The sequence below is a fragment of the Sapajus apella genome, unplaced genomic scaffold (genome assembly GCF_009761245.1).
Source record: "Sapajus apella isolate SASKATOON/1434 unplaced genomic scaffold, GSC_monkey_1.0 scaffold25, whole genome shotgun sequence".
Classification (NCBI taxonomy): domain Eukaryota; kingdom Metazoa; phylum Chordata; class Mammalia; order Primates; family Cebidae; genus Sapajus; species Sapajus apella.
Window position 1 is genome coordinate 21,559,271 of NW_022436965.1, and position 27,542 is coordinate 21,586,812.

The 27,542-nt window shown below is 41.3% G+C and overlaps 1 protein-coding gene across 1 annotated transcript in view; it reads left to right on the forward strand.

The window, feature by feature from the left end:
• ADCY10 (adenylate cyclase 10) overlaps window positions 1-27,542 on the forward strand; it is a 102,373-nt gene that overhangs the window by 15,562 nt on the left and 59,269 nt on the right. The window contains exons 6-13 of the mRNA XM_032291495.1: window positions 1,798-2,003; window positions 4,505-4,601; window positions 7,552-7,640; window positions 15,607-15,798; window positions 18,287-18,405; window positions 18,704-18,780; window positions 20,514-20,703; window positions 24,263-24,318. Of these exons, the coding sequence (XP_032147386.1) occupies window positions 1,798-2,003; window positions 4,505-4,601; window positions 7,552-7,640; window positions 15,607-15,798; window positions 18,287-18,405; window positions 18,704-18,780; window positions 20,514-20,703; window positions 24,263-24,318 (1,026 nt within the window). The remainder of the gene's footprint in view (window positions 1-1,797; window positions 2,004-4,504; window positions 4,602-7,551; window positions 7,641-15,606; window positions 15,799-18,286; window positions 18,406-18,703; window positions 18,781-20,513; window positions 20,704-24,262; window positions 24,319-27,542) is intronic.

Here is a 27,542-nt window from a genome sequence, read left to right on the forward strand (position 1 = left end):
AAAAAAAAAAAAAAAAAAAAAAAAAGAATACAAAAAAATTAGCTGAGTGTGTTGGGGGCATCTGTAATCCCAGCTACTCAGGTGGCTGAGACAAGAGACTCATTTGAACCCGGGAGGCGGAAGTTGCAGTGAGCGGAGATCACACCATTGCACTTCAGCCTGGGTGACAGGGTGAGACTCCATCTTCCAAAAAAAAAAAAAAAAGATTGTACATATAATATAGTAACAATCACACATATTTCCTTATTACATTGCAGACATTACACACTATGCATGTGCAAACATTATACACACTATATCACAGTCCTGAGATACAGGCATCCTTGTATCCATTTCATAGCTGAAAAATGAGATTCTGAGAGGTATTAAGTAATGAGTAACAGCTAGAGTTGTGGTTGGTGCTGTTGGTGTTAGCTTCTGCCTAGGTAAACTTTGCAAAACTTAGAAATCTCACATGTTATAACTGATGGGATCATCACCAGTTATACAATTAGCTGTTTCTCAGCCATCTTTAACCTATGTTCCCTTTTGATGTTGTTAAAAATTTCCCCAAAAAAGTTAAATATTTTGTTGAAAAAAAAAAATCAAAGTTATTATAATACTGAATATTTTTTCTAAGTTAGCACCCAGGGAGTCTGATGTGTTATCCTTCTTGAGAATGATGGAAACCCAGCCACCTCTTGCATGCTGATTGGCTGTCAGAGAGGTGGGTCTCAGTACTTTTTTTTTTTTTTTTTTTTTTTGAGACAGAGTTTCATTCTGCTCTTGTTGCCCAGGCAGAGTGCATGGTGTGATCTTGGCTCACTGCAGCCTCTGCTTTCTGGTTTCAAGTGATTCTCCTGCCTCTTTCTGTATCTGACTTGGGATAATCCCGAGTAGCTGGTATTAGAGGCAACCGCCACCATGCCTGGATAATTTTTATATTTTTAGTAGAGACAGGGTTTCACCAACTTGGCCAGGCTGGCGTCAAACTCCTGCCCTGGTGATCTGCCCGCCTTGGCCTCCCAAAGTGCTGGGATTACAGGTATGAGCCACGGCACCTGGGCCCCCCAGCACCTTTTTTTTGAGTAAGTCCAAGTATCAGTGTGTTTCAGATAGAAAACAAACTGTAGGTAGTATCAGGGGGAAATCAGCCCTGACAAATCAGCACAGCAGAGAGCAAAGAGAAAACACAAACTTTGATTGTATTACAGTCATTTAAAAGGAATGTGTGTCACTTATGGTTCATTTATACATATATTTTGCTTACATGTCATATTATACAACATGGGTCTTCTATGATTCAGATACCAAAACCTTCATTTGCCAACTTAAAAACAATTAGAGAAGCTGTCGTTGAGATGGGATGTGTAACTGTCAAATGCCTACTTCTTTTCTCCCACCCTCTGTCATCTAAAATTCAACCCTAAGGGATTTTTTTTAGTTACAACTTCAATCTCTGCTAAAATGCATATTCTCCCAAAATAAGAATTATTAAAGGTATTCCCTGTTGCCCTTAAGTATACATAATGGAAGAAAAGGTAAAATAACTTTGGGGACTGGTAGGACCATGTAGGGAGATAAATGTCACAGAAAAGCAAAAATTAGTGGCAGAACTTTCTAGCTTTGGCAGAAGGGGAGTTTTGGAAGGTCCAAGCCCGAAAGAGGTATTCCATAATTCCCATGTAAAGTTTTAGAAGCGAGATTTTGCTCTGAGATAGTATAGTCCCACCAAGATTATGCTTTTTCCAAGAACCTGTGCTGCTGGGAAATAATACAGAACTTCTCCCACAAACCTATTCCTTGCCTTCTTGCCAGGACTGGCTGCTGGCCACATCAGCATACTGGTCTTTGGAGATGAAACACGAAACCACTTTCTGGTGATTGGTCAGCCAGTAGATGATGTGCGCCTTGCACAGAATATGGCTCAGATAAATGATGTTATTCTGTCACCAAACTGCTGGCAGCTCTGTGACCGGAACATGATTGAAATTGAGAGGATTCCAGACGAGAGAGCAGTTAAGGTGGGTGTGATGTTGCTGCTTGCAGAAGTTCTGCCAGCCTGTAACAGAGGTCCCCTGCCAGAAAAGTCACTGGGCACACTGGTTTCATAAAGCTCCTGGGCTGGAGACTTGGATGGGGTCAGTCTGGGTTAGGCTACAGAAGCTTTAGTCCAGGACAACTCCTCTGGGAGAAGCCAGGGCTGGTGAGCTTGAGGTAGAAATGATTAGGCTTCTCTGTGTGTAACTGAGGATATGGAATTTGGGGATTGAGGCCTTTTGAGGGGCTAGTGACCTTGCTTAAGGAACAAGAAGGGTCTGCTGGTTGTCTCAGAAGCAGAGGGGAATAATTTTAAAAGCTTTCATTGACCCTTACTTTCTTTACCCAACACCCTCCCAACCCAGGGTGAGGGATCACTGAGGGTAAAGACTGGAGTTGGGCAAGTGTGGTGAAGTTCAGTGAAGGAAGAGCAACTTTTCCTGTGGCTCTGCCTAGTAGGAAACATTGTGGTTAAGCTGCAGATTAACTATAAGCAGAACTGTCCCTGGGATATAGCCAATTAGAAAAGCTGTGCTTTGAGGGTATGAAAGTGTAAGAGAGGGGTGCTGCTAAAAGAGCCAAAGGAATGAGACTGCATGGCAGAAAGAAAGAAAGACAGAGAATCCTTGCAGATGCTGGCCAAGACAGAAGGCACGCCCACACTCATGCATCAGTCTACACCCTCACCACCCCCAGCCCCTCCTTACTCTTCCAGCAAGGCACATCCAGTCTGCATGGCCTAGCTGGCTCATAGCAATAGCCCATTCCCACTCTCTTCAATCATTCTTTATACCTTTAAAAATTGTTTTAACTTTGAATTCATTTTAGACTTACAGAAAAGTTGAAAAAATAATACAGAGTTTCCATATATCCCTCACCTTCCTTCCCCTAATATTACCATCTTTCATAACAAGAGTGCAATAGTCAAAACCAGGAAATTATCGTTGGTACAATTACTACTCACTAATTAAAGACCTTATATTGGGGTTTCTCTTTGTTCTAATCCCCACTCCCTCTGTCTCTGTATGGGGTAGCTGTTTTCTTCTTCCTTCCTTCTTTCTTGCCAAATAAACTCTCTATTACTTAAAACAAAACAAAAAAGACCTTATTTGAATGTCACCAGTTTTCCCACTGCAGTCCTTGGTGGAAAGTTGCAGGATTGTGTTGCATGATCTCACATTGCATTTTGTTGTTATTTTTGCTTAGCCTCCTGCAGTCTATAACAGCACTTCAGTGTTTCCTTGTCTTTTATGACCTTGAAACTTTAGAGTTGACAGTTATTTTGTCACACGTCTCTCCATTTAGTTTTGCCTGTGTTTTTTTCTCTCTCTCTTTTCTTTTTTTTTTTTGAGATGGAGTCTCACTCTGTCATCCAAGGTGGAGTGCAGTGGCATGATCTCAGCTCACTGCAACCTCTAACTCCCAGGCTCGAGTGATTCTCCCACCACAGCCTCCTGAGTAACTAGGACCACAAACATGTGCCACTATGCTTGGCTAATTTTTGTGTGTGTGTGTGTGTGTGTGTGTGTGTGTGTGTGTGTATTTTTGGTAGAGACAGGATTTTACCATTGTTACCCAGGCTGGTCTTGAACACCTGAGCTCAAATAATCTGCCCGCCTCAGCCTCCCAAAGTGCTGGGATTACAGGCCTGGTGTTTTCTCTTTATTGGACTAAGTGTATGCTTTTTAGTGGGGGTGGGGAAGAAGGCCAAAAAATGAGGTCATGCCATTCTCATAGTATTATTATCATCATATGTGGCTCATAATCTTGATGTCTTATGACTGGTGATGCTCCTAATACCTTTTAGGCCATCAGCCCCCTGTCCTTTAACACTTATAAGAAAGAAATGGTATGGCTGGGCGAGGTGGATCACACCTGTAATCCCAGCACTTTGGGAGGCTGAAGTGGGCAGATCATGAGTTCAGGAGTTCAAGACCAGCGTGGCCAACATGGTGAAACCCCGTCTCTACTAAAAATACAAAAATTAGCTGGCCGTGGTGGCAGGTGCCTGTAATTCCAGCTACTCAGGAGGCTGAGGCACGAGAATTGTTTGAACCCAGGAGGCGGAGGTTGCAGTGAGCCAAGATCAGCCTGAGTGACAAGGCAAGCCTTCGTCTCAGGGAGAAAAAAAAAAGAAATGGTGTTCAGTTAAACCAGGTTTTATTTGAATTAAAATATTATGAAGGAAAAAAAGGAAGTTCTAAGGGCAGAAAAGTGTAAGATTAGTCCCCCTTGGAATGACCCTCTCTGTACATATACCAAACATTGAGATCTGAGTGAAGACCGTAATTGGAAAGACTTTAAATTTTCAACTTAAAATTTCAATTTTACAAAGCAAAGATTTTTTTGGTGTTTAAGTATGCCAATACTGTTTACCATTTTATAGATAGTCAAAAGCGTACTCCCTGACTTTCTGCTGAGAAGTTACACTGAGGATTAAATAGTTCTCGGAACAACTGGAAACTTCTCATTTTCTTTTATTTAGGTTAACTTCTTAAAACCACCCCCTAATTTTAACTTTGATGAATTTTTCACGAAATGTATGACCTTCATGAATTATTATCCTTCTGGTAAGCACAAAAGTAAGTACCCACCATGGAAAGAAGCCTTCAACTCTACCAGTGGTCAGCAGGGTCTTATACCAATGCCCACAGCTTCACTAGTGGGTGGGCTCTTCAACACAGCTCCTGGTCCTTACTAGCAAACAAAGGGGACCTACTTCCCATTCTCCGGGACAGCAATTCTAAGTATGACACTCCCCACAACTTTCACTTCTCCCTAAGCACTGACTCCTTTCCTTCATCTACCAAACATTAATAAGTCTTCCCTAAGATGAACGAAAAAAATAAAAAATAAAGCTTCTTTGCATGCTGCTTTCCCCTCCTAACCTTCACCAACAAACTTCTCAGCAAAGTAATCTGTAAATGCATTTATACCTGTTCTCCTATCCCCTTATTTACTTATTCATCCAATAAATATTGATTGCAAGCACATTGATACCTGTGCTCACCTGCTCTTCAATCTTGTACCCCTGACATCTAGCTTCTATCCCAGTCCCCTGCTGTCTACTGAAGACTGTATATGTCAAGGCCACCAAGGACCATAAAATTTGCCAAACCAGGTGACCTCTTCTCAGGCCTCATCCTAGGTGGTTGACCATAGCTTATGCTCTTTTCTTGGATACTACCTTCTCCTTTTTCCTTGGATTCAAGAGTATTCTTTTCTAGTTTTGCTTTTATCTCTCAAATCACCTATTTTCAATCCTTTTTGCTTAGTTTCCTTCTCATTCCTTAAATGTTGGTGACTTCAGGGATCTCTACTCACTTCTTAGTGAACCATTCACTCATGCTTAATTTCCACATGAGTAAGATGAGGCAAGTGAGAAGCCTGTGTCACAAATCTTAAGCAGACATGCACTCTCAAGGTCCTGCAAGTTTCTTACATCACCCAAGTCCCACACCTAACTGCCAGAATTCATTTCAGCCTTTTGTCCTGAATTCATAAAAAACAAACAAACAAAATACCCTGCCTATGGGCCATTTCCACTGGATTCAAACAGGCATCTAATATTAACATATCCAAACTTTAGCTACTTATCCTTCCCTGAAAACCCCATCCAAATGAGAAACATCAGAAATATTTTGTCTTTCTTTCCTTTTTTCTTTCTTTCTTTTTCCTTCTCTCTCTTTCTTTCTTTCTCTTTCTTTCGAGATGGAGTCTCGCACTGTCACCCAGGCTCCAGTGCAGTGGTGCTATCTCGGCTCACTGCAACCTCTGCCTCCTGGGTTTAAGCAAGTCTCTGTCTCAGCCTCCTGAGTAGCTGGGATTACAGGCACAGGCCACCAAGCCCAGCTAATTTTCATATTTTTAGTAGAGACAGGGTTTTACCATCTTGGCCAGGCTGATCTTGAACTCCTGACCTCATGATCTACCCGCCTCAGCCTCCCAAAGTACTGGGATTACAGGCATGAGACACCGCGCCTAGCCCGGAAACATTTTGAATCATTTTTTCTCATCATTTATGTACAGGTCTGGAATATTTTAGATGTTATAAATAGTAGATTGTACCTTTACAAAGCCACAATATGTAGTGGGGTGGGGAGTGGGGAGACTGTACAAACGTTGATCAGAAAAGGCCAAGAACCTCAGATGTTCCAGAGATAAAGGCGAAAGCCTCATGACATTACCCACTCCTTGAGCTTTACCAGTGCCATCTCTTGGGTCTTAATGACATCTTCTATTAAAGGGTTTCTTTAGGCCTTATTTTGAGCACCATAATACTGCAATGCAATTCTTTTTTTCTTTTTTTCTTTTTTTTTTTTTTTTTTCTTTTGAGACAGAATCTCACTCTGTTGCCAGGCTGGAGTATAGTGGTGGGACCTTGGCTCACTGCAACCTCCGCCTTCTGTGTTCAAGCGATTCTCTTGCCTCAGCCTCCTGAGTAGCTGGGACTAAGGCATGCAACACCATGCCCAGCTAATTTTTAGTAGAGATAGGGTTTCACCATGTTGGCCAGGATGGTCTCGATCTCTTGACCTCATGATCTGCCTGCCTTGGCCTCCCAAAGTGCTGGGATTACAAGCGTGAGCCACCATACCTGGCCTGCAATAAAATTCTGATGTTATAACCACCTGGAGTTAGTGCAGGACTTCATCGGTTGAATCCTCTACAAACTTCAGACACCAGCTGCAAGCTCTGGGAACCTCAAACCACAGGAACTTCTGACCAACTGCCTACAAATTTGGAGATCCCTTTAAAATGCCCTCAGGTTCAATAATTCACTGAAATGACTCACAGAACTTAGCAAAGTGCTACACTTACAGTTACAGTTTTATTATAAAGGATACAAATTAGGACCAGCCAAACTATAAAAAGCCACACACACATTTTTTTCACATTATCATTCTCTGTCTCCCTTATTTTTTGATTTCCTCAAGCTCATTCCTACCATCTCTTATCAGTCTAACCTAGAGCTTAAACTATCAGCCTCTATAGTAAAGGGAACCATAGAGATCATGAAACTCAACTACTTTTTTCCCAGCTGAGGAAATAGGAGGCAACCAGGGCAGCAAAGTGACTTCTCAAGGGTCACACAGTGACGCGGTATCAAGCCTGGGATCAGAAGCCAGTCTTCTTAATATTATTCCTGCTGCTCTTTCAACTCTACATCCCCTTCCTTCTGTCACCATGCTCCTCTCTTGTCATTCCCTCATTTGTTCGTTCCCATCTCCTGTTGTACTAGTTGTAAACCAAGTTCAGAAGTGAAAATCTCCCTAAGTTCCAAAGCATATGTCAGTTTGAACAGGGTTTTGAGCTACATGTGACTGAATTTTGGGAAACCTGCAACCTCTGAGAGCTCCTCTTTGTATTACCCCTGGCCCTTTCAGCCCCTAGGTCTCCCAGTGTCTCCTGACAATTGTAAGGACAGGACAGCCCACTGCCCAAGGGAATAGGGACTGGGAGTCTCCTCTCACTAGCACTGCAGAGCCAACCTTCCCTCTCTGAGCCTGCATCCTCCTTCTGCCTTCTTAGATATCCTGAGGCTTGCGTGCACATTGAAGCCTGATCCTGAACTGGAGTTGTCCCTACAAAAGTATGTGATGGAAAGCATTTGGAAACAGGTATTTTCATAATTGAATTTATTGGCTTTGGGGATGTCAAGGATCTGGACAGCTGGAATTTTAAGATGTAAGAAAAAAAAACCCAGCAGCTATTAGTAAATAGTAAAATGTCCCATTAAAATAAAAAGACATTCTTTTTTCTTTCTTTATTTTTTTTTTTAAGACAGAGTCTCAATCTGTCACCCAGGCTGGAGTGCAATGGCATGCTCTAGGCTCAGTGCAACCTCTACCTCCCGGGTTCAAGCAATTCTCCTGCCTCAGCCTCCCAAGTAGCTGGGATTACAGGTGGGTGCCACCATACCCGGCTAATTTTTGTATTTTTAAGTAGAGACGGGGTTTTATCATGTTGGTCAGGCTGGTCCTAATCCCCTGACCTTGTGATCTGCCCACCTCAGCCTCCCAAAGTGCTGGGATTACAGGAGTGAGCCACTGCACCCGGCTAAGACATTCTTTTTTCTTTTGAGACAGAGTCTTGCTGTCGCCCAGACTGGGGTGCAGTGGCATGATCTCGGCACACTGCAACCTCTGCTTCCTGGGTTCAAGCTATTCTCCCGCCTCAGCCTTCCAAGTAGCTGAGACTACAGGCATGCACCACCACATTCAGCTAACTTTCTGGATTTTTAGTAGACAAGGTTTCACCATGTTGGCCAGACTGGTCTCAAACTCCTGACCTCAAGTGATCTGCCCGCCTTGTCCTCCCAAAGTGCTGCGATTACAGGCATAAGCCACCATGCCGAGGCTAAAAAGACATTCTCTATGTGTCATTTTTCAAATCTCGATACTTGGCGTAAAGAGGGCATTCATCATTACGCTGTGACAACAGGCATAAACTAGAACTGTGTGGCCTTATATAATTGGGCAGATGGAAGCTGTTGCAAGCATATGAGCTCATGTGGGCACCCTCTCTATATGCCACATAGCAGAAGACTTCAAGTGGATGAACACTGGTACACTCTTTCTCCAAGTCATTTGCATTAGATCTTACGTTTTGAGATTTAACAACATAGGCAATTAGAATACTCTGAGTTACTTCTATCCTCCAGTGTTTTCTCTTTTTATTCTCTTAATCTTGGTTCTCTCAAATTTATTAATCCATGTGAACTATTACTGTCTCTTAGCACTCACCATATGCCAGTCACTCTGCTATTTCAGTCCTTGGTAGATATTTTTATACTCACTTTGTATGTATAAGAAAACTGAGACCCAGAGGACACTAGAACTTTTCCTGAGGTTGTAAAGTAAAAGATATAGCTGGGATTTAAACCCTGGTCTGCCTCAATTCTACAATTTTGACACAGGCTATCCACCCTCCTAATACATGCCTGCTTTAGTTCTTAGTCCATCAAAATGCTGCTGTGTCTTGGAGGAAATCTTTGTAAGGAAGGCCTGTCCAGTGGGTAGCTGCCTTCATAGAGTAAATTGGAGAGGTATCAAAATGCACCCTTCCACCTCCAGCCCATTGTAAAAACATTACCTCTAGTGCCTGCAATTGCTTGACTCTTCACGGCTTTTGAAGCTTAAAAAAGTCTCCCCATGCTCCTCTAGCCATTCTCAAGAGATATAATATATTATGCTTCTTTAGTTGCATCCAGCCAAAAGCAAGGTCTTTAGCACTGAAATATTAGATGGACTCTGTGAGTCACTGGGAAAATTCCAGGTAGGAAAAATGTTTACCTGGTGAAGAGGTATAGCTAAGAGGGTTGAAAACAAGACCAAAGACAACCTTTCACAACTTTACCAAGGCCAGCCCCTGCACCTAAAGAAGAACGGTCCTTAAAGATACTGTGGTCTTTTCCAAGCCAAAACTCAGAATATATCATCTGACAGAAGCTTTTTATTTATTTGTGAATGCTTTTATTTGAAAAATCAGGGCCAGCTGTGGTGGCTCATGCCTATAATCCCAGCACTTCAGGAGGCCCAGACAAGTGGATCACTTGAGCCCAGGAGTTCAAGACCAGCCTGGGCAACATGGCAAAACCCTGTCTCTACAAAAATACAAAAATTAGTTGGGTGTGGTGGCATATGCCTGTAGTCTCAGCTACTCGGGAGGCTGAGGTGAGAAGATCACTTGAGCAAGAAGATGGAGGTTGCAGTGAGCCAAGATGGCACCATTTGCACTCCAGCCTTGGGGATAAAGCAAGACCCTGTCTCTAAAAAAAAAAAAAAGAAAGAAAAAAACTCAGTACATCGGTTAATTAGAAATTATTAAATCCCCTTTTATAAAAAGAATAAAATTACATGAAACCAGGACCATCCTAGGCAGTCAGGAAGCATAACTGCATTATTCCCTATACCTGTTCCTTCTTTAGTCTAGAAAATGTGCTTCATGTTGTCAGTGGAGAATCTGACACTTCTGTGGGAGAAAGTGCAGTGATTTTTCCCCATTTGCTTGCTATGTACTTAATTAACAAAATTCAGGGAGGATAATTGGCAGGGATAGTTTGGGAACACTCTCTTTTCTTTTCCCTGTGCCTGTTTTGGGAGGGAATCTAAATGAAATATACCACCCCAGAGTAGCAGGAGTATGTGGCAAATTAAATGTTGGATGAGGAGTCTGGAGATTTGGGTTCTAGTTTGTTGGGTCTTTATGTGACCTTGGGAAAACTGTGTTACTTCTTCACGCATCAGTTACCTAGCCAGTAAAACGGGGATAATAATACTGATTTCATTTTGTTTAAACATAGAGTAAAAGAGAATGTGAAAACATTCCAGAAGGTTGAATTACATAGCATGCTATTCTTATCCCTAACTAGAAAAATAAGACAGTCAAACTCCCAGATGGCATCTGTGGACCTGCCTGGGGCCTGGGGGAACTCGTCACCCTGAGGGGAATGATACAAGCCTGGCTGGCTTTTCCACCTGCTGATTGTAGAGCCCTGAGGCCTTGAACAAAAATAGGTGGTAGTCCGATAGTAATCACAGTGGGCCTTGGGCAATATCCAGTGCTGTGCTGCCTTCAGTTCTGACCAATGCAGTCCCAGTGATTGTAGCCACAAGGGTGCTTGTGTGATCCCACCCCCAGCTGCAAGCAGCTCAGCACAGAGAAATAGAGACTCATTTGTTTGGGAGAAAGTAAGGGAAGAGAACAAAAGTCTCTGCCTGGTAATCCGGAGAATTCTTCTGGATTTTTTTTTTTTTTTTTTTTTTTTTTTTTTTGAGATGGAGCCTTGCTCTGTTGCCCAGGCTGGAGTGCAATGGTGCAATCTCGGCTCACTGCAACCTCCACTTCCCGGGCTCAAGTGATTCTCCTGCCTCAACCTCCTGAGTAGCTAGGATTACAGGCATGCACCACTGCACCCAGCTAATTTTTGTATTTTTAGTAGAGGCGGAGTTTCACCATGTTGGCCAGGCTGGTCTTGAACTCCTGACCTCAGGTGATCCACCTGCCTCGGCCTCCCAAAGTGCTGGGATTACAGGCATGAGCCACCACACCCGGCCCAGCATTTCTAGATGCTAACAGTGAACAATCTAAAAAAGAAATTAAGAAAGTAATTTTGTTAACAATAGCTACAAATAAAGTACCCAGTAATTAACCAAAGAAGTGAAAGATCTCTATTATGAAAACTATAAAACATAGATGCAAAAAATTGAAGAGGCCCCCCCTAAAAAATGAAAGATATTCCATGTTCATAGATTGGTAGAATGTCCGTACTACCCAAAGCAATCTACAGATTCAATGCAATGCCTATCAAAATACCAGTGACATTCTTCACAGAAATAGAAAAAGAATTCTGAAATTTACGTGGAACCACAGAAGACCCAGGGCAGCCAAAGCTATCCTAGGCAAAAAGAATAAATCAGGAGGAATCATATTATCTGGTTTCAAATTATACCCAGAGCTATAGCAACCCAAATAGCATAGTACTGGCGTAAAAACAGACACATAGACCAGTGGAACAGAATAGAGAACCCAGAAATAAGTTCATATGTCTACAGTGATCTCATTTTTGACAAAAGAGCCAAGAATACACATTGCGGAAAAGACAATCTCTTCAATAAATGGTACTGGCAAAACTGGATATCCACATGCAGAAGAATAAAACTAGATTCCTATCTCTCGCTGTTTACAAAAATCAAGTCAAAATGGATTAAAGATTTTGAGACCTCAAACTATGAAACTACTACAAGAAAACATTGGAGAAACTTTCAAGGACATTGGAGTGGGCAAAGGTTTCCTGAACAATACCCCACAAGCGCAGGCAACCGAAGCAAAAATGGACAGATGGGATAACACCAAGTTTTAAAAGTTTCTGCAAAGCAAAAGACACAATCAATCAACAAAGTGAAGAGATAGGATAAAATATTTGCAAACTACCTATCTGACAAAGGATTAATCACCAGAATACATAAGGAACTCTAACAGCTCTATAGAAAAAAAATCTAATAATCCAATTAAAAATGGGTAAAATATCCGAATAGAAATTTCTCAAAGAAAGACATACAAATGGCAAACAAGTATGTGAAAAGGTGCTCAATATCATTGATTATCAGAGAAGTGCATATCAAAACTATAATAAGATTATCATCTCCAGTTAAAATAACTTTTTTTTTTATATGGAGTTTTGCTCTTGTTGCCCAGGCTGGAATGCAATGGCACAATCTCAGCTCACCACAACCTCTGCCTCCTGAGTTCAAGCGATTATCCTGCCTCAGCCTCCTGAGTAGCTGGGATTACAGGCATGCACCACCACATCCAGCTAATTTTGTATTTTTAGTAGAGACGGAGTTTCTTCATGTTGGTCAGGCTGGTCTCAAACTCCCAACCTCAGGTGATCCACCTGCCATGGCCTCCCAAAGTGTTGGGATTACAGGTGTGAGCCTCTGCACCAGGCCAAAATGACTTTTATCCAAAAGACAGGCAATAAATCCTGGCCAGAATGTGGAAAAAGGGGGATCCTTGCACACTGTTAGTGCTAATATAAATTAGCACAACCACTCTGGAAAACAGTTTGAAAGTTCCTCAAAAAGCTAAAAATAGAGCTACCATACAATCTAGAAATTCTACCCCCAGATACATACTCAAAAGAAAAGAAATCAATATGTTGAAGAGATATCTACACTCCCATGTTTATTGTAGAGCTCTTTACAATAGCCAAGACTTGGAAGCAACTTAAGTGTCCATCAACAGAGAAATGGATAAAGAAAATATGGTACATATACACAATAGAGTACTATTCAGCCATTAAAAAGAATGAGATTCTGTCATTTGCAGCAACATGGATGGAACTGGAGGTCATTATGTTAAGTGAAATAAACCAGGTACAGAAAGAGAAACTGCATGTTCTCACTTATTTGTAGGGGCTAAAAATTGAAACAATTGAACTCATGGGGATAGAAAGTGTAAGGATGGTTACCAAAGACTGGGAAGCATAGTGAAGGGTGAGGAGGAATGGGGGATGGTCAATGAGTACCAAAAAATAGAAAGAATGATGAAGTTCTAGTATTTGCTAGCAAAACAGGGTAACTATAGTAAAAAATAATTTAATCACTGATATGGTTTGGATTTGTATCCCCTTCCATGTTGATATTCACTTGGGGTGGCTGGCAAAATGTTAACTATTAGGAAAAGTTATAGATTGTAATCTCGAACCTTTTGGAAGGCTGAAAGGTTTTACTGAGGTATGCTGAAGGCAGCCGCCTCATTAACATTAGCATAGGAAAGAAATAGAGACAATCAAAGGCTTTACCCCACATCCCTCTGTCTCTACTCTGAACTGTTTACTCATGTAAACTTTGTGCTGGATGGTCCTCTCAGGGGGAGACCAAAGGGGAATTACCTGTTAATAATGTTTACTCTGTGCCCCCAGAACCTAAAGCTTTTATCAGTTGTAAAACCATTCTCTTAACCATGTTAATTATCCACAAGTGTGTTAACCTAGAACCTCTATTGTAAAATCTATGGAATAAAAGTGTGGATGAACAGGGAGTCTTGGTTGATTGGTTGCATTTCACACTCTGAAAGCAGCCAATGGCCATCCCTAGCCCACTGGTATCACTGTAATGGTGTGAGAGTGCATTCATTCATCCATCATTGAGTCAGGGTCTGCAGGCCAGACTTCCGCAGGTGGTGGTCAACATCTCCCAAATCTTATGTTGAATTATGATCCTCAGTGTTGGAGGAGGGGTGTGGTGGGAGGTGATTGGATCATAAGGGTGGATTACCCCCGTACTATCCTCATGATAGTGAATGAATTCTCACAGGATCTGGTTGTTTAAAAGTATGTAGCACCTCCCCCTGCTTTCCTCTGGCCATATAAGACATGCCTGCTTCTCCTTCGTCTTCCACCATGATTATAAGTTTGGGTCCTCCCCAGCCATGCTTTCTGTACAGCCCATTGAACTGTGAGTCAATTAAACCTCTTTTCTGTGTAAATTACCTGGTCTCAGTAGTTCTTTATAGCAGTGCAAGAATGGACTAATACAATCATACGTTTTTAAAATAACAAAAAGAGTATAATTGGATTGTATGTAACACAAAGGATAAATGCTTGAGAGGATGAATAATCCATTTACCCTGATGTGGTTATTACATATTGCATGACTGTATCAAAATATCTCATGTAACGAGTAATCCTGTTAAAGATCAGCTGTCAAAACCATAGTATGGAGAATGTTGTTCAGTTGCATTTGCGTAACTAATATTAGCATATAAAGATTGACCAATTTATTTCTTCCCAAATAACATCTCAAAATACATTATTTCAGGGTGAATGGACCACTGAAATAATGCATTCCTATGACTATTCAGTGGTAAGACCAGTCATACTGGCAATTAAAGTGGCCAAATCATTAATGTAATCTTTGCAACCACAGATGCATGAGTAAGTCAATGTCTTTCAACAGTTAAAACCCTCTACAACGCTTTGTCATAGCAAAGCCACCTAAACTCTGTGTAGTGCTTCACATCCAGTTTATTCAGCAATATCACCTTGACGAAAGTTACAGAAGCATAGTGAGCTCATGGAGTTCATTGCTAAGTTCATAGTATTGTCCAGTTACAACTTTAAAACAAAAAATATTTTAAAAACTAGTTCATAACGTGCTACATAAGCTAAAATTCTACATTGTTACAAAATGTTACCACTGTATGGGTTAGTTTCTTAGTAAATCACTTTAACACCAACAGTAGCATCAATACTATATCTTGCTAATTTGACCAGTGTACAGTAAACTATTCAGTTAACCCTGTCTCATTATGCAAAATAAATCATTTCATATTATGTAACCAGAAGTGTTATATCCAACAGTTCCTGGCTTAAATCAAAGTTGACATCAACACCAAAAACAAATATGATTAGGCAGTACTAAAATGGCAGATAGGTAGGTAGATAGACAGATAGATAGGTAGATAGGTAGGTAGATAGATAGATATAAATCTATCTATGCTTTCAGCAGATGCCACAAATAATTTTTCCATGTAAATTAAATATTAAAATCTTAGCACTAACTTGCCAAGCAACAGTATTTCCAGCTAGAACTTTATTTGTAAAGCTTGTTTCCCCTCAGAACACATAATTTCTGCTGTACTCAATAGATTTTAATAAACCTACCATCTGTAAAAAATATATATATATATATATATCTTGTAACATGTAAATATATACATCTACTATAGACTTAAAAAAATTAAAATTTTCAAAAAAATTTTTTAAATAAGAGAGCAAAAAAGAACAGTAGTTCTTTCCCTTATTGCAATGGCTCATATTGGCATGAGGGAGCCAGCAGTTGGGGTAATGGAGTGGTTGCTGGCCAAAAATTAGCACATACGTAAGTCCCCACTGGAAGAGAGGGATTTTGATTCTATTTCCATCTGCTTGACTTCAGGCCTGCTGGCTCTGCCGTGTTGTATCTCACACATTCTGAGGTAGACATTCCCTAGATGATCACGGGTATGAGGTGGGGGTGGAGCTGGGGGAGGGACACTGCCAAGGACACCTGCTACAGAAAGCTGCTCTCTACTTTGCAGATTGATGACAAACAGCTTCAGGGCTATTTGTCTGAGCTTCGCCCAGTGACGATTGTGTTTGTGAACCTGATGTTTAAAGACCAAGACAAAGCAGAAGAGATAGGCCCAGCCATCCAGGATGCCTATGTGCACATCACGTCTGTCTTGAAGGTCTTCCGAGGCCAAATCAATAAAGTCTTCATGTTTGACAAGGTAAGTGTGAGCTATGGGATGGGAACCTACCAATGGTTTCAGGGTAGCATTCATGGACAAGTACATTGGTGAGCCGGAGAGAACAGATTCTAGAAATTTAACCTAGAGGCCAGGCACAGTGGCTCATGCCTGTAATCCCAGCACTTTTGAAGGCCTGAGGCAGGCAGATCCCTTGAGGTCAGGAGTTCAAGACCAGCCTGGCCAACATGGTGGAACCCCATTTCTACTAAAAATAAAACAACATTAGCCAGGTGTGGTGGCATGCACCTATAATCTCAGCTACCTAGGAAGCTGAGGCAGGAGAATGGGTTGAACCCAGGAGGCAGAGGTTTCGGTGAGCCAAGATCACACCACTTCACTCCAGCCTGGGCGATAAAGTGAGATTCGGTCTCAAAAAAAAAAAAAGGAAATTTAACCTAGAAATCCAGTCTTTATTTATAATTATAATAACTTCTGTGGTGGATATAGCACTTATTATGTGCCAGGCACTGTTCTCAGCACCCGACCTGTATTGGCTCATGACCACTCTGAGCAGTAGGTGCCCCTGTCATTATCCTCATTATATAGATAAGGATGCTGAGACAGAGATGAGGATACCAGGACAAGGCGAGATTACGTTTTCCTCATGATCATCCAGCTAGTAAGGGGGAGGCTGAGATTCAAACCCAGGCAGTCTGCGGTCCCTGTCTGAGCTCACTATGTGGGACTACCTCTCACTACACGTAAGTCCCCAACCCAGCACATGGTGTATTACCCAGGGGTTTCCGGTCAGGAGTCTAGCAATCTTCACACCCCAGGAGCTTGTTTCCAAGAATGCCTACCTGCCATGTCAACACCTCCAGTTCCCCTTTTATTTCCATCCATGGAAGGGAGGGGATTGCCTCCGGCTCCCAGGTGTTTTCACTCTGTTCTTAATCAATTCAGAGAAAAGCGGACATGATGAACAAATGACCACAGATGCATATGTGAGAACTGATTTCCCATCTCAATTGTTTTTGTGTATTAAAAGCAGAGCACTTAATTACTGCCCCACATCCACTTATTTATTAATTCAACAAGCATTTATTGAGCGTTTCTTAGAAGACAGAAAGCTAGGGCTGGGCAGCAGAGATGAATAACATACACATTGCTACACAAGCAGGCAGGAAGCACTCATTCCACATGAGATAAACTAACTCTGTGTTAGGGGAGGGACTACTTCCAGCCTGGTGCCTCCAGTATCTTCTACAATATTGACTCATGAATATCATAAGAAAAGAGTGAATAATCTAAGAGAACAGTCTTTCGTGTCTTACAGACATGGCTCCAAAGATTCCTAGCTGTTAGACTTAGCGAGTCATTGAACTTCTCTGAGCCTTGGTTTATTCCTCTTTGAATGGGGATAGTATTTGCCTCAAATGACTGTGGAAAGTTTTAAATAATGTAGTACGTGAGAGGCACTTTGGTGTAATGCCTGTCTTAGAGTCAGCACGCAATAAATGAGAGCTGCCAATACATTACTAGGTGGAATCAAAAGCTCTTGTCAAGCCACTACATAAATTTTCAGGCAAAAGGGCTCTTTGCTTCCCCCAAAGGGGTTGCCCACTTTACACATGCCTGGAAGCAGGGTTTCCCCCTTCATGTGAAGCCAGATCCCAGTCCCTTTTAAATCTAACAATTGATGAAATTCTTTTGGAGAGTGTTAAAGAAATGGAGGTATTTTAGTGTTTTTTGCATTTTATCAGGATGTAACATGTCAAAAAGTCAAAATTTTAATCCATTGCCCTTTATTCACAATACCCTTTTCTTACAGACAACAGCACCTGACTGAGGTCATTTTTTAAGTGACTAATACTACAAATGCCAAGCTTTAGAGTTGAATCATTGCTTGGAACAGTTAGCTTTATGATAAGAAAACCTACTCACAGCCTAAGCCTTTATCCCTAAGAATGATAACAGTATCTGAAAAGTACTTTTTGGTTTACGACTTTTTGAATATATATAACGCATTAATTCTTTTAGCAGCCAAAAATATCTCAGCAGCTCTACGGTATATCCGTTTTCAGATTGATAAACTCAAGTTCCTAGATTATAATTGACTTCTCTAAGTTTCCACAGTTCAGAAGCAGCTTGAGAACAGAGACTTTCTGATTCCAGAGCTGGTGCCTTTTCCACTGCTCTGTGCTGCTGCTTCATAGACTTAAACCGAGCACCTTGCCACGTGAGACCTTGGCCACAGGAGAGAGTAGGCCGGAGCATGCACACAGATAGCTCAGCCCTATTCACTGTCTCTGGAGCAAAAAGAAGCCCTTCTCAAGGGCTCAAGCCCTCCTGTCAATGGTGCAGTAGAAGTGACTGAAGTGTCTAAAAATAAATACTGTGAGAAAAATCATGATGAAATCTGATTCAGAAACTGAAAATTGCCTCTGGCTCTCTGTTGAGCCTTCTTGCCAGTCCAGTTTAAAGCACACTGTCCACAACTGTGGTTTGCTGTCTCTCTCCCTCACAGGGCTGCTCCTTCCTCTGTGTCTTTGGCTTCCCTGGGGAAAAGATACCTGAAGAAGTCATTCATGCTCTGGAATGCGCTATGGATATATTTCACTTCTGCTCTCAAGTCCAGAAAATCCAGTGAGTATTGACCTTGGCCCACCCAGTAGTCCCTGACCCTTTTGAAGCATAAGTAGGGAGGGCATGCAGGGAACAGGAAAGAAAGAACAATTAATTAAGACTTTAGTCCTGTGTCTCAAACTGTTGTTCCTCCTTCGCATCTCCAGGCCACGTACAAATGCCATAAACTAAGTAAAACGGGTAGAGAAAATCATTTCCCACCCTTTGCCAACCCATGCATTATTTCCCACCCTTCCCACTTTCTCTGCACTCATTATCTTTATCTCTTTCCCCACAAATCTTGTCTCCCCTACACCAGAACTGTATCCATCGGCGTTGCCAGTGGGACTGTCTTCTGTGGGATCGTTGGACACACTTTGAGACACGAGTACACAGGTGTGCTGAGTCAGCTCATCTCCACTTTTAGCAAACACAGCACCTTGCCACTGGGCTTTGTGGAACGAAGCGCAAAAATGAGACATGAGCCCTGCCTTCAGAAAGTTTAGAGTCTTCCAGATGGATCCAAGCCCTGGAGCTCTCAGTGGTTGCAGAGCGTGCATTTCTGGGGCTATGCATGAGTATGAGAAATATGTAGTCATAGGAGGATAGCAGTGGGAGGCTACATGTTGTTGGAATGAGGGGCTCTTATAATAATTTCCTGTTAACATTAAATAGTTACTTCTCTTAATTCCTGGAATAGGTTAGAACTCCTTAAAAATTATGAATATTGGCTGGGCGCAGTGGCTCACGCCTGTAATCCCAGCACTTTGGGAGGCTGAGATGAAATCAGGAGATTGAGGACATCCTGGTCAACATGGTGAAACCCCGTTCCTACTAAAATACAAAAAATTAGCCAGTAAAAATGCGCACCTGTGTTCCCAGCTACTCGGGAAGCTGAGGCAGGGGAATAGCTTGAACCTGGGAGGCAGAGGTTGCACTGAGCCGAGATCATGCCACTGCACTCCAGCCTGATGACAGAGCAAGACTCCATTTCAAAAAAAAAAAAAATTATGAATACTGATATTACTAAAAAATAATGATACTCTGAAAAGAGAGTAGTAATAAATATTATCTCCAGATTTCACTTCTCTATTACTTCCCTCTTCAATCCTATCGGTGTTTATGATTTTCAGCAATAATGCATCTAAAATACTGAATATATGTAAAATACCAAAATAGTTATGTCTGAAATGATACAATGTCTGAGATTTTCTTCAAAAGTACACAGGGTGGGGAGTGTATGCGGGTAAGGAGGGAGCAGGATTGGCCATGGGTTAACGGCTTGTTGGGATGGGGTGATGGGTATATGAAAGTTCATTATGTTTTATAGTCAAATTTCTCCACAATAAATAGTTTTAAAAAAGAGTATCTTGTTCAGAAGTATTCAAGCTTATGGTAAAGTGACACATTTGCTACCTCATTTGTAGTAATATAATTGAGGGCTTACAAGCAGGCAGCTGCTGTTCAAAGTGATAAACATGTATTAACTCATTAATCTTCATAAACTACCCTCGATGATAGATACTATTATCATCCCTATTTTATGGGTTAGAGAACGAAGGCATGGCAATTATTTAAAGTAATTGTCCCAAGTAATTTGCACACAGTAGTTAGAGGTCATGCTGGTGTTCAGCCCTGCCTTGTCTGCCTTCAGAGCTTTGCTTCAAACCTCCATGCACACCTCTTCTAGGGCCATTCACTAAATCGAGAAATCGACAAATGAAGGTTCATTCACAGGAGCATACAGACACAATTTTGTGTCTCACATGGGATCAGTACCCCAGGCCCCAGCTTGTGCTTGTCCACCTTGTAGCAGAAGACCAGCTTATACCTTCTCTGAGAGCCTTCAGTGCTGTGGTCACCCCACTTACAGAGCCCACTCCATGCTCAAGGCCCTTCCATTCCTGAGCAGACCATTCTCTTGGTCTCACTCTTAATGGCTACCTCCCTGTATATTTTGTTAATAGCCATTGGCTAAATATGGGTCTTGAGGCTAGACTTATGTGTCATTCATGAGAGGCAAAGGGAGTAAAGGGTAAAAATGCTATTTGGAGACAGTGTGTTTCAGATTACATTCAGTTCAATGACGGTTATTTCCCTGATCTTTCGCTTTCTCTTTCTTGTTATAGTCATTGGTCAAAAAGTCAACTTAGCTGCCAGGATGATGATGTACTTCCCAGGAATTGTGACCTGTGACTCTGTTACCTACAATGGCAGCAACCTACCAGCCTACTTTTTTAAAGAGCTTCCAAAGAAAGTTATGAAAGGTGTTGGAGATTCTGGACCATACTATCAGTGCTTGGGCCTTAATCAACAAACGTGAGTGTGAGGCATTAATTTTGGAAGTATATTTTAGTAAAGAAGAGGGAGAATTATGATAGCAAAGCATCAACGATTTAAGATTTGGAGCCAATTTGGAGCCAAGCAAGAAGTTGAAATCTATGTTTTCCCCAGACCAAGGCCCAGACTTCAAAATCCTTCATCTTTTCTCCATCCAACTGACACTATGGCATGGTGGAAGATCCCATTCTCTCTTCAGATCTGAGAATCTCAGGGTGACTCTTCAAATGTTGAGGATTCAAAGAATCCTCCCATTTGAGTATCTATTTACACCCAATGGACCCAATCATCAACCATTAAATATTTACTAATGATGCCAACCACATGCCCAGGCATTGTTGGGGTTAGAAGAGTATAAGATATTATATCTCCTCTAAGTCTTTAGTGAAATACGTTCCCCAAAAGTTCAGCATAGATTTGTGGGTGTCACTTTGAAGCTTAAAATCCTTCAGTGGCTTCTGGTCATTTTCATGGTGATGATCAAATTCTTTGCAGTGATATACAAGGTACCACCTGCCTTTCCAACCTCATCTCCTCCTGTGCCCCATCCTCTGGGATGTTTAAGTAGATTGTCCTCATCAGCACCTACCCATCCCTGGTCCACTGGGAAAATCACAGTCAATTTTTGAAACCCAGCTCAAGGGTTTCATAGACATTCCTTTATGAATTCCCCATCCCAACTAGACAGTTAAGCTCTTTCCTCCTTTGTCATCCTTCTTCACCTTCCTTTTTTCCTCTGACAGCGTATGCCTCTAGTAGAGCACTCCTCACCCTATATCACAATTATTCACTTGATATACTTTTCACTTGTTACACTGTGAACTCTGAAGATACTAATTATTTCTTTATTCTTATATCCCCAGTGGTTGGTATACGGTAGGTCCTCAATAATGATGAACAAATAAATAGCACGGAAAGCAGAAAGTTGTTATTCTTTATATTAGCAAGCTAGAATCGAGGTCTTCAAGGGTCAGATAACAGAATCAGGGCTGCAGATGGGTCAAGGTGTCTTTATTATTCACTTCAGTATTCCTGAGGCTTAGCACTGTGCTTGGCATACATAGGCCATCAATAAAGTGCAGGTTGAATAAATGAATAATATTTTTAGTATCTATTTATTTATTTATTTATTTATTATTATTATTTTTTTTAAGACGGAGTTTCACTCATGTTACCCAGGCTGGAGTGCAATGGCGCGATCTCGGCTCACCGCAACCTCCGCCTCCTGGGTTCAGGCAATTCTCCTGCCTCAGCCTCCTGAGTAGCTGGGATTACAGGCACACGCCACCATGCCCAGCTAATTTTTTGTATTTTTAGTAGAGACGGGGTTTCACCATGTTGACCAGGATGGTCTCGATCTCTTGACCTCGTGATCCACCCGCCTCGGCCTCCCAAAGTGCTGGGATTACAGGCGTGAGCCACCGCGCCTGGCTATTTTTAGTATTTATTAAACATCAGTTACTTTATCTCAAAATGTATAATTTAGTCATTTTTTTTTTAGACAGACTCTTGCTCTGTCACCAGCTGGAGTGCAGTGGTGTGTTCTTGGCTCACTGCAACCTCTGCCTCCTGGGTTCAAGTGATTCTCCTGCCTCAACCTGCTGAGTAGCTGGGACTATAGGCACGCACCACCACACCCAGCTAATTTTTGTATTTTTGGTAGAGGTGGGGTTTCACCATGTTGGCCAGGAGATGGTCTGGATCTCCTGACCTTGTGATCTGCCCGCCTCGGCCTCCCAAAGTGCTAGGGATATAGGCATGAGCCATAGCGCCCAGCCAATTTATTCTTAATATTGACCATATGAGATAGAAACTATTAAAATTTCCATTTTATAAATTTGAAAACTGAGGCTCAGAGATGTTAAAGGACTTGTCTACGGCCATTACTGAGCAATGGAGCCAAGATTCAGTCACAATAATGTGGCCTTACAGGCAATCACAAAGCCTCTGTGGTGTGTAAAAATAAACACTTATTTTTCTCACAAATGTGGGGTTCAATTGTTCTCAGCTGGATTTGGTTGATCTTGTCTTGCCTTATTCACATGCCTGGGGTTCAACAGCCTGTTGGCCAACCTAGGATGGCCTCAGTTTGGGTAACTGGGGCAATTTGGCTCTATGTGTCTCATCTTCCACCCGGCATGTTTGTCCTGGCAATACTGAAGGAGCAAGAGAACAGGTCCAATGCAAAAGCATTTTTCAAGCCTCTTCCTATGTCTATGTTTGCAGATATTCCATTGACAAAAGCATCCACAAGACTGAGTCCAGAATGAGAGGACTCTGCCAAGTTACATAGCAAGGGGCATAGATACAGGCACTGGGGCCATTAATGCAATCGGTTTACTATGCAAACCCAGGACTACATGATCCTAAAGCCTGCACTCTTCAAGATTTTTTTTGGTACCATCTCTGTAGATAAAAGAGTATAGAAATACACATACAGATATGAATAGGGCCTAGTTCCTGCCCTGAAAATTCACAATCAAGTAGGGAAGACCAACATACAAAAAGTTAGCTGTACGTTACATGGGAACCTTTGATATATGCTATAAGAGAGGCATGACAAAGTAGTATTGTGGTTCAAAGAAGGGCATAATGCATTTTGACTAAAGGGCTTCTTCGAGAGATAGTACTATGGAGTGAGCAAACATCTGCAGCCTGGCCTACGTTTGGATACTGTCAGTATCCTGTGTTACCACCTGCTATGGGAACTTGGCAGTTAAACTCCTTGTACCTGAATTTCCTCACTGGTAAAATGAACTTAATAATAGTACTTCTTTGTTGGTTTGAGATGGAGCTTTGCTCTTGTTGCCCATGCTAGAGTGCAATGGTGTGATCTCGGCTCACTGCAACCTCCGCCTCCTGGGTGCAAGTGATTCTCCTGCCTCAGCCTCCAGAGTAGCTGGGATTACAGGTGAATGCCACCACACCAGCTAATTTTTGTATTTTTAGTAGAAATGGGGTTTCACCATGTTGGTCAGGCTAGTGTCGAATTCCCGACCGCAGATGATACACCCGCCTCAACCTCCCAAAATGCTGGGATTATAAGCATGAGGCCTTGTGCCCAGCCAGTAGTACTTTTTAACAGTGTTTTTGTCAGGATTTAAAAAATGATGCATACAAAAAGCACTTTGCGCCAGACACATAGCATGTGCTCAAAAAAGGTACCTTATTATTGTTTGAGCAATTGGTGGAATCTTTGCAGGATGTATGATTCTGCCCCACATTAAAGTCTACTAGGTCATATATCAGGTGTCTGATCTCCCCAGAAAGGGGTTTCCTCTACCACTGCAGAATCAACAAGCATTTATTGAACAATATGCCAGGTACTATGGTAAAGAGATGCTATCTGTGTTCTTTGGAATTCAAGTAAGACTTTCTCCTCCTTTCTCCTTCTTTTGGTGTTTGCAACTCTTGAGTCAGGGGATAGACTCTTGTTAGTGGTTGAGAAGGAAACTTTCTGGGAACTAAGAACTAGTCACTCTTACTCTAATATTTCCCTGTTTTGAATCTAACATCTGTTCATTTTTCTTCTCTTCAGCATGGTTGGTGTGTCGTACGTCATCTGCGACAGAAATGAGGGCTGCCCTTTGCTGGGTAGGTAGTAGGCCTTGATTTTAAACTTCTTTATTGAACTATAACAAAACATGCAGAAAAGTACATCAATGATAAGTGTGTGCTTAATGAATTATCACAAAATGAAAATATAATCATCATCCAGGGTAGGAAATAGAAAAATAGCAATACACCAGGATTGCTCTTTCCTACTTCCTTTCCCCAAGACTTCTAACACCCTTGATTACTTATGCCTGTTTAAAAAATTGATACAGATGGAATCATACATTGTATAATTATATATGCCTTATATCTACTTTCTCTTACTCAATGGTATGTTGTATAATTCATCCATATTGTTGGGTGTAGCTATAATTCATTCTCTGTAATTACTATGTAGTATTCCACGTTTATACATATACAACAATTTGCCCATTCTGTTGTTGTACAATATTTGGGTTATTTTTAGCTTTTGGTTCTTATGAATAATAAGAATTCGTCATCAGCATTCTTACACTAGTCTTTTGGTGAACACATGTATGCATTTCTGTTGAGTACAATGTAGGAGTGAAATTGTTGGGACAAAGGGTGCAATTTTGGTAGATGATGACAAATGGTTTTCCAAAGTGGTTGTATTTATCTATATGCTGACCAAGAATGTTAAGAGAGTTCCACTTGTTCTTCATCTTTGTCAATAGCTTAGTTTTATCAGTCTTAATCCTTTCAATAATTCTGTTGGGTATATAATGGTATCTTATTGTGGTTTCCATTTATATTTCCCTAATGTGGTTGAGCTCCTTTTTCATAAGTTTATTGGCCATTTGGATTTATTTATTTATTTATTTTGAGGCAGAGTCTCGCCCAGGCTGGAGTGCAGTGGCGTGATCTCATCTCACTGAAACCTCCACCTCCTGGGTTCAAGCGATTCTCGTGCCTCAGCCTCCTGAGTAGCTGGGATTACAGGCACCCACCACCATGCCCAGCTAATTTTTGTATTTTTAGTGGAGATAGGGTTTCACCATGTTGGCATGTCTTGAATTCCTAACTTCAAGTGATCTGCCCTCCCTGGCCTCCCAAAGTGTTGGGATTACAGGCATGAGCCACTGCCCCAGCCCAAACCTTTTTTTTTAAAGTATCTGTACAATTTTTCACCAATTTTTCAACTGGGTTGTATTTTGATTATCTTTTGGAATTATTCACACATCCTAGAAATGGGTCTTTTGACATTTGTTTGTACTGTGTATCACTTTTCCAACTCTGTGCTTGCCTTTTTACTCTCTCAATTACGCATTTAATAAACAGAGCTCTTAATTTTAATGTAATCAAATTTACCTGTCTTTTATAGTTAGTGCTTCTGTCTACTATCTGAGATATCTTCCTCACCCAAAAGTCATGAAGATATTTTTCTACCATTTTTTTCAGAAATGTTGTTTTTACCTTTTATATTTAAGTCTACAATCAATTTGGAAGTGATATTTTTGTGATTCCTGGTGATAGGGACCTTATTGTAAAAGAGACAGCTTGAGATTAGACAGGGAAGTTGACCTAAAATGAGGTAGGGATATACCTATGAGAGAAGAGACCCAACGAAGATTGGCCTGTGGTTTCCAAAGGGACCCACTTCTAGCAGCACGTGTAATTTCCTCCGGTCAGACACGAACATCCCCGAAAGTCTTATCATAAGTTAAATCTTGGTCCTCACTGTGAAAGGGCAATTAAGAGGAAGCTCTGTCTCACACTTTAGAAAAATATCAGGCCACAGTCTTGGTGTCAGCAGAGCCTAAAGATGGGCAACAGTTCCAGACTGCAAAAAATGCTTGGGCCAGCAGAAATGCCCAATTTTCACTTCAGGTCCTTTTCAGAATCTTCAAACCAATCACTTCATTTAAGTCCAGATCCCCAAACTCCTGAAGCTACAAAGGAGAAGGAATACCCACTCTCACCCTCCTTTGAGGCCTTACTTTTCATTCTGGGATATGCTTATTTTAATAATTGACAGCAATGGAATCCTAACCTTCTTTCTACAAGATTGCAGACCCAATACGACAGTCACATCAGAATACGTTATGTGTATATTTCTTTTTTTTTTTTTTTTTTTGAGACAGAGTCTTGCTCTGTCCCCCAGGCTGGAGTGCAGTGGCGCAATCTTGGCTTACTGCAACCTCCACCTCCCAGGTTCAAGCTATTCTTTTGCCTCAGCCTCCCAAGTAGCTGGGACTACAGATGTGTGTCACCACACCCAGCTAATTTTTGTATTCTTAGTAGAGGTAGGGTTTCACCATGTTGGCCAGGCTGGTCTTGAACTCCTGACCTCAGGTGATCCAGCCAACTCGGCCTCCCAAAGTGTTGGGATTACAGATTTCAGCCACTGAGCCCAGCCTATGCATCTATTTCTCAGTCTGATCTAATTGCCTTTTTGCCCTGATTCCACCAGTATGACATAAAGAACAGGCCCACATACCTTTCCTTGAAGTTATAACCAAACACAGATTGTCAGAGGCTAGCAGCTTGGGAAATGCCCTTCTTTCACAAGAGCTGCTATAAATGAAATTGCAACAACATGGTTGACAACAAAACTATAATAAATAAATTGTGTTATATTATGCTCCTTATGTTCCTTAGAAAAAAGTTCTATTTTAATAATTAGGCCCACAAATTGGGTGTAATTTAATAGAATATAATTATATTCATTTGTAATCTAATGAACAGAGAAAAGAATTTTATGTTAATAATGTATTTAAATAGTCATTAAAAATAGTAACACAACAAACTATACATCTATAAATTCTAAGGATATTTTGATAGCATCCCTGAAGTGGCTTCTGTCAAACAAAAAATAAATCTAGGATGCTCCCCGGAGAGAATGGAGCTGCTTCTGAAAAGTTGAATAAAGTGGAAAAAGCATGCTAGGAAGTAAACAATGTAGGCAAGGTAGGTAGGGATGAACAAGGAATGAAAAATTCGCTAAACCAAAACACTCATTCATGATCTACCTAAATAGAAGTAAGTGTCAGTTCAACAGTAAAAAGTCTTACTGGTACGAAAGAAAGTATGGTAATACAAACAATGTTTAAGAAAGTAAGATAAAAGTTAAAAAAGAAAAAAAAAAGTACAAACCTATTTCACTGGCTTCTCTAGCCCGGGTAACACTTAGTGGCCCTCCTCACCCAATCTAGTTTTAATTTATTACTCAGTCACTTCAACTCTGTTCTTACAAAGCACCCTAGATCCTGTCAGCCCCTTCACTCTGTCACATCCACCCACCA